Source organism: Nanorana parkeri, unplaced genomic scaffold, assembly GCF_000935625.1.
Source record: "Nanorana parkeri isolate BGI_ZX_2015 unplaced genomic scaffold, ASM93562v1 scaffold260, whole genome shotgun sequence".
NCBI lineage: Eukaryota > Metazoa > Chordata > Amphibia > Anura > Dicroglossidae > Nanorana > Nanorana parkeri.
The window spans coordinates 1,112,898-1,120,990 of NW_017306528.1; the positions used below are offsets into that span (position 1 = coordinate 1,112,898).

The following is an 8,093-nucleotide window of genomic DNA, read 5'->3' on the forward strand; positions in this document are numbered from 1 at the left end:
TATATATATATATATATATAAACATAAACTGTATATCTGTTCCAGAAATGCATTATGAATGGCTAAATATAAATCCAGGACCAGCATATGTAGAAGACAGGCCTTCCCTGGTAAATAAATAATGTATAGATTTGCCAACATACCTACCCATAGACATAAGATCATAATCATTTTTTAAGGAATGATGAGACCACCATAGATCTTTTTTCCATCAGTAGATACTGTAAATAAGCATATGCTTCTCATCATCACATCATAGGCACTGTCCTTTTATGAAAATAAGCAGCATCCACAAGGTTTTTATACTATAACCTTTATGTGGCTTTGACATTCATGATACTAAGAAGTAAAAGCATACTAATAGTTCTGAATCCCCCCTTATTGTACTAGCATCAAATGCGAAAACAGGGCTGTTCCTCATCAAGTCCCTGCCTGTGCATGATCTTCCAGTGTTTTACAGGGTTCTAGCCATCTTGAAAGTTGTGAAGATATGATTGCATTCTTAGCAAAAGCTCTGCATACTGTGATAATGAAAACTATTTTTTTGTAAACTTGTTTGTTGCTAAAGCTGTTAAATGCTAAAATGCATTGAGCTTTATTTAGATCTGTTTAAAGCTTTCAGTCATTGCCTCAAATAATTACAGGCTACAATTGGGCCTATCCCAAACAACAAAGTTTATATCCTGATGGTGGTTAACAAGTGTCTTTTTATAGTTTAATGGAACAAAAAGATCCACTAACTCGAATCCATCTGGGATGGCCTGATTCCAAATCACACTTAAGGTGCCCATACACTGCACGATTCTCGTACGAGAATCGCGGGAAATCCCGCGATCGTACGAGAATCGTGCAGTGTATGGAAGGCGTGCAACCGTTTCTACTGTACGGTCGCACGTCTTCCGTCGAACCAGCATGCTAGAAAACCCGCCGGGAATCGTACTATTCTCGGCGAGTTAGTGGCCTGCTGGTTCGACAACTGCCGAACGGGCTGGTGTGCGCACGCGCACACTGCCCGTTTGCAGTCATCGTAAGCCCGCCCCTCATTACAGTCATCGTAAGCCCGCCCCTCAGGGGGACGGGCTTGCTATGATCGAGAGTACGATCTGCCTGTCCAAGATGGGCAGATCGTACGTTTTTTTAAGTACTTTACAACCATAGCAAGACTAAGGTCTTGCGATGGTTGTAAAGTGTATGGCCACCTTTACACATATAGAGCAATCACCCAGCTGAATATTGACAAGTGAAAACTGTTTCAGCATTAAGGTCTTGTTCACACCATCCTCAGTGTGTTCCGGCCCGATTGTGGCAGGAACGCACTGGATCGCATTACGGCCGGCTCAGTTTGTTGTGGGGTGGGAGGGGGCGTGGCGGTGCATTGAAGTGAATTGTACCACGGCCTCCAGCCGCAATGCAGCATTTTTTCAGACCGGACCGCAGGCAATGATGTGCCTTGCGTTCCCAAGCAGCCTATCACATTGCGGTCGGAGGGCATGGCTGTGGTGCCATTCACTTCTACACCCACAACAAACTGAGCCGGCGGCAATGAGATCCAGCGCGTTCCAGCCATAATCGCACTGAAGATTGTGTGAACGAGGCCTCAATCACAAACAGGTTCAATTCACAAAGCTAACACACTAGGATAGGGTTCCTTATTTAAGAAAGAGGACAGTTTATTTTAGCTGAGAGTCAATAAGAGTTAAAAATTACAGTCGCTTGGCTGAAAATAGAGATTCATACCCTCATGTTAAAGCTTTGTGAATTGAGTCTTCTTTTTCTGCCTTTCATTTTTTAATCACCACTTTATTTCCAGAAATACGCACTAGCATTAGTCTAGGTCAGGGGTGCCCAAACTTTCTAAACGAAGGGCCAGTTAACTGTCTTTAAGAGTTTAGGGGGACCAGACTGTGGCCAGCAGGAATAGCAAATGTCCCAGGCTCGATGGTTAGTGGGAGTAAGATATACCCCAAGGTTTTTGGTTAGTGGGAGTAAAAAAAAATGAGTTACCACTTGTGGTCAGTGTGGGGAGTAGTAATGCCCCATTGTTGATGTTGGTGAAAGAAATAGTACTCCATCATTAGTGTCTGTGAGAGGAAAAGTGCCCCATTGTTGGTGTCAGTGGGAGGAACAGTGCCCCACTTTTGGTGTCAATGGGAGGAATTGTGCCTCATGGTTAGTGTCAGTGTGAGAAATTATGCCCCTTCATTGGTGCCATTCGGAGGTCCAAGGGCCAGTTAGATGTAGGCTAAGGGTCACATCCGTCCCATGGCCCGCAGTTTAGAGACCACTGGTCTAGGGTATGGTTCAATAAACCAAACTGTAATCCCTTAACCCACACACAATCAAAATATAAAAATGTCAGACAAAATTAACTTTGTGAACCATAAATACACATTAGTATGTTAAGAAAACCATGTTCATCACTTTGAGAAATTATAAGACAATACGATATTTGCTTTAATACTTTATTTTTTTTTAAAATGTTATCAGAATCCTCTTATTGTTAGGGCCCACCAGATAATTCTCCAACACTATTAGGTGACATGGGACATAGTATTCTTTTAGCCCTCTTGTAGTAAGATCATCTTCTAAAAGTCATGACTGTACCTTACACTAGCTATATTGCTGTAACAGTTATATATGTATAGTCAGAGGCGGCTCTTTAAGTAGGCAAATTAGGTGGTTGCCTTAGTCCTCGCGCTCCCGAGGGCCTCGCGGCCGCCTAGTTTGCCCTGTCAGGACGGCAGCCAGGTAGCGTTGTCAGCTCTCATCCACGTAGCTGTCAAACTGAGACTCTCAGTTTGACAGTGACAGGGCTGAGAGCTCATCCGTTACCTCGATCGTTGGTGCGGATCATCGGCTCGTCTTCTGCACGGAGCTCCGCCCACCAGCCAATAAGAAGAGACCTCCCCCCTCCCATCCACCACACGAGGATCTCTGGCTGGGAGGGCGGAGTTTAACTGCAGAAGCTGATGGAGACGCCCTCAAGACACGGCCAGCACAGCACACACAGTACTGGAGTGGCAGCCTGGAGAGCCTTGTGGAAAGCAGGTGAGAGCCCTGTGGAGAGCCCTGGTTTACACAGAACCCTGCTAGGCTGGTGGGGCCCCCTCAGAGCCCTGGTGAGACCGCACAGATCCCTGGTATTAAATCAGGGCTTTGTAGGGTCTCCCCACGGCTGTGGGGTTTCACCAAGACTGGTGAGACCCCCACAGACCCCTGCTGAGACACCCACAAGTCCCTAGTTTAACCAGGGCTCTTTGGGGTCTCACCAGGGCACTGAGGGGTCTAACCAGACTGGTGAAACCGCACAGAGCCCTGGTAAAACCCTACAGAGCCCTAATTTATTCAGGGCTCTGTGGGGTCTCACCAGGGCTCTGCGTGGTCTCACCAGCCTGGTTAAACCCCACAGAGCCCTGGTAAGACCCCACAGGCCTGAGTGGGACCTCATGTTTAGGTTTTGCCTAAGGCCTCGCAAACTCTAGAGGCCTCTGTGTATAGTTATATATTCCAAGGTAATAACACTTTTGGACAACACCTGGAAAACGTTACTAAAACCTGCTAGGTATTACCCTATATTAACAATAAAAAATTCCTTTTGTAAAAATCACTTGTAAGGGCCTATCTAGAACAGGGGGTTCGGTTTTGGGCATTAGAATATAAATAAGGATATTAGACTTCAAGAGCAAATGGCAATTAAATTAATTGGATTGATTGAAAAATATTACTAAAAAGAAAAATTGGATTCGAAAAACAGGGAAATCGGTAAAAGGTGACTTATTTTACATGTTTAAACATATTCAGGGCCAATACAAAGATGTGCTTTATAAAATGTCAAGGACTGTACAAAGGACAACAGAATAGTTCTATACGGGGAAAAAATTGGAGAACCTAAACTTGATGGACATAAGTCTTCTTTATGATTCATTGGTGGTGGGTACAGCATTTTACATACTGATATTTACCATAATAAATAAAAACTGTAACATGATTATGATTTAAAATATTTACTAGCATTCTGTACTTAAAGAACAGGATTGAAAGGTTATTAAAAAACAGCATAAGTTCCCTTCCCCCTTAGGTAGTCTATCACAAACAGCTTCAGATGCAGGTTCCCATTACACAGTTTGGTTTTCCCCAGTGCCAGGCTCTGCATCTGAGGTCTATCTTTGAGTATACCTAGGGAGAACCTATACTGAATTTTTATCAAAACATACACCTCTACTTAAATGATCAGGGTTTTGCTGATCAAATGGCAAACCTGTGATCCACAGAACAAAGAAATACATACTGTAAGGAATTCTCCTATAAAACAAAAAATTGGTGTCTTTTCAGCTCAAGTTGCTTATTTAGCTTAAACCTCAACTGTGCATTTATGTACCTAGACTAAATTTGATTGATTTATACATGACATCATACTTTGGTTTAATGTGCCACAAGGTATAGGAGTAGGAAAGTTCTTATACTGCATTAATATCCATAAATAGAAGGGATCTGTAATGTTAGCATCCTAGAAAAAAGAACATTCAAAAACAACAGCTGAAAATAGGTGCAGCACTAAAATCAGTAATAGACAACTGTGCTTGCCTTGAAAAGGGTGAGAGGGAGTGTTGTACTACTAGAGAAGAGATGACGAAAGCAGGGAGATTAAAAATAGGAAGGTGCTGTTCTACAAGGGTTGTGGAAGTGAATAGTACAGGTCATGCTAGAGAAAGAGGAGATAAAGGTGCTCTACTGAAAAGCCAGATGTAGTGAAAAATTACAGTCCAGAATACGGGAGGAGAAAGACACAAGCAGAATAGGGTGTTAAGTGCCACAAGGAAGGATTCTACTAAGCCTTTACACCAACCCACAAGCAGGGAACAGGAGGAGACGGGTCTTCTTACCATGGCTAGGGACTGTGGGCGGCTCTCATGAGAGCCCAATGTCAGACCACCTCTGAAGCCATCAAACCCTGCTGTCTGGAAGAGATGAAATGAAACATCTTTTCAGGGACTGTAAAGGAGTAAACGTAAACCTTGGAACCCACCATAATAACCAGAAAATAAAAAAGGATATGTTTTGCACTGATTAACAGCACACATGGCTGTTCATCGTAGTAAAACTGGACTACCATACATTAACCGTTCATTAAACTTAGCAATAAATAACAGAATCCTACAATATTCCAGGAGATTACTGAGGCCAAAGCTGGATTATAGGCAGAAGAGTTCTCCACAGACTTAAGTAATAAACCAGAGATATACTGCACTCCCAATGCTATGCCATGCACATAAGAGACTGAGCAGTAGATCCCTTTCATGTATATGGAATGAGGAACGCCATCACTTATGCACACAGTACATCAAAAAGCATAGAACGTCCATGCCTTTCTATGGTGTTCCATGGGCAAAAATTGTGAGACAGCAAATTACAGCCTATAGCGCGCCAGTGCTGCCATAGTATTCTAGCCCTACGTTAAATACAGACTTGTTTTGTATACCTTTATTTAATAATACCCATAGAAGTAGTAATTTGACTTAGCACTTTGCTTTTATAAACATCAACCTTATATGTGTATAACAAGATGTTGTTACTCAGGGAGGGACAATTGCCTCCCTAACCTCAGGCCCCTGGGCACACCTTACAGGCTTGGTGGCATCTGTCATAGTAGGAGTTGCAGTGGTAAGACATGTGTAATAAATCCAACCTTAAAGGTAATAATGTGGAGGTGGCAGATATGACAGCTCACACATTTTCAAGTAAAATCGGGGATTTATAACACTTATAATGCCATATTAGCATGTGGGAGGTCTGGAAACAGATCACTACAGTTCCATACACTTCAGTCCAAATATCCATGAACGTCATTACTAGTTCAGTTTAACAGACAAGTAAGTCTTAAGTGTAACAAAAGAAATGACTGGCAAGCCAATATAGGCAGCTGCCAGGATGACGGAAGAGCGCAGCCAAGGGCATATTTGTCTGTTATGCATCTCTCATCTTCAATGCAGCGTTGCAGAAGGGAGTTCCTCTCATTTTATGCTGGCCCTCCTAATAGTGCTTTTGGCTGGGTGACCTTTGGTGTCACTTTCAGAGCCCTGTGTGGGCTGGCAGAAGATGAGAATGAGTCCTCTGCGTAGCTCTACAGATGTAGTAAACTACTCTTTGAGAGGACAGTGAGCGGAATTTATCAAAATGTGGAGCAGCTATGCATGGCAACCAATCAGCTTCTCTCTTCAGTTTGTTCAGTTAAGATTTGAAAATAAAAGAGAGAAGAATTGGTTGTCATGCACGGCTGCTCCAGATTTCGTCTGTTGCAGTTCTGATGAATTCCCCACAGTGTGTATCTCACAGGGCATTTTCTCTCATAGGTGATCTTCACAAGGCAAGAGTCCATCATTGTGGGAAGAGCAATAGGACTGGTAAACTTTAAAGAGCTTCCATTCATGGTTAGTGACCCAAATACAGATGCATGCGGACGAACAGATTATGCTTGCACATCTGACTGCCCTCTAACATCTATGTCCAGCTCGAGACTATAATGTTCAGCTGGCCATACACTGTCAGAATTTTATATAAACATTTGTTCAAAATCGTTTGTCAAAACATTTGATTTTGCCATCATTGAATCAACTCATTTTGTTTGAAAGCCCTTGGAATGGAATCCCTGATGTATTAAAGAACATTTTTGAACAAAATTCTACTGGCGCATGGCCAGCTTTGTCACACAAGGGACGTGTATGTAACAGGTTTCCTTTACACCAGGAGTGTCAAACCCAATTTAATGGCAGGATTTAATGGCAGGCCGCATCAGCTTTATGATTGTCCTCAAGGCGGCGGTTGTATCTGTAAGACTATATAAATGTATCTACTCTTTTCTATATTACATAATTCCCTCTGCATTTGATTATCACTGGTTTTAGTAATAGCTAGCTCTGAAAATAGAAGTCTAGGAAAAATAATGGCAGTTAGTGTTATGGTGAAGACTCTCAGGTGGCTGTGCAGGTTCTATGGTGGGTTGTGCGGACTCTCAGGTGGGCTATGTGGGTCTATGGTGGGCTGTGCGGACTCCCAGGTGGCTCTGCAGGTTCTATGGTGGGCTGTGTGGACTCTCAAGTGGGCTGTGTAGGTTCTATGATGGGCTGTGCGGAGTCTTAGGAGGGCTGTGCGGTCTCGCCAGGGGTCCCAATTGGTCTCGGCAGGTGCGTGTGGCATAGATCCACAGGAAGGAGGAGATTTGCCGCCAGCGCTGTAAACAGGCATCGCCATTCACAGGAAGGCTGCCGGGACCTTGCTGGGGACCTTGGCAGCCTTCCTGTGAAGCCTGATGCCTGTTTACAGCTCCAGCTTCTGTTTAAAATGTTAAATCGCCGGTATTGGCGCTTAGTATCGGAGACAAGGTGGGGGCGGAAACAAGGGGGCTGCCGCAGCTGCAGGAGAGGTGCAAAGGCCACATGAAATGGCCTGGTTGGCCTTGTGTTTGATACATGTGTTTTACACTATTAATCTGCACTCGAGATTGCCTAATAGCACTAAAATTATGATACAGAATTGCAAGAATTTGGTAATTTACAATTGTATTAGAATGTTACAATATAAGCTATATTTATACCATATTTACTCAATCCTAAAATAGCATTGATGTATTTCTGCTGCAACACATTTCCCAACCATATCAGCATGGTAAAAGATACAAGTTAGATGTGTCTATAAAATCTAAGAAATGCCAGACATTGTAACACTGGGGCATTATGGAGTCGGGGGAAAGGAGTAACAGGCACTGCATGTGACAAGAGAGCAGCTGCAGCCATTGACACACAGCAATTTAATACAAAGAGGCTTCACAGCCCAACCCAGGTGCTTCAGAGTGTCCTAACTCCTAATACACTGACTGCTATACCAGTGAAGGAAGCCATTCATGCAAGCACCTCTGGTGTGACACATTAGAGGGGAATATGAGAAATCTTCTGCAACTTAGCAACTCAGAACCTTGGCACCAGTCTGCAGAAGAAGCATAACATCACACATGAGGATGGAAATGTCAGATGATTCTTCTTTTCTATCACATATATCATCCAGTAAATTATAAACTTGTGTGTATGTGTATATATATA

General features: G+C 43.2%; 1 protein-coding gene across 3 annotated transcripts in view; it reads right to left on the bottom strand.

The window, feature by feature from the left end:
* The window catches only part of SEPT5 (septin 5), a 57,753-nt gene that overhangs the window by 24,891 nt on the left and 24,769 nt on the right, over positions 1–8,093 (bottom strand). For 2 of the 3 annotated variants that reach the window (XM_018556969.1, XM_018556970.1), the window contains exon 3: positions 4,884–4,958. The exons of the other annotated variant lie outside the window; for it this stretch is intronic. In XM_018556969.1, coding sequence (XP_018412471.1) covers positions 4,884–4,958 — 75 coding nt within the window. The remainder of the gene's footprint in view (positions 1–4,883; positions 4,959–8,093) is intronic. 3 annotated transcript variants of the gene reach the window in all.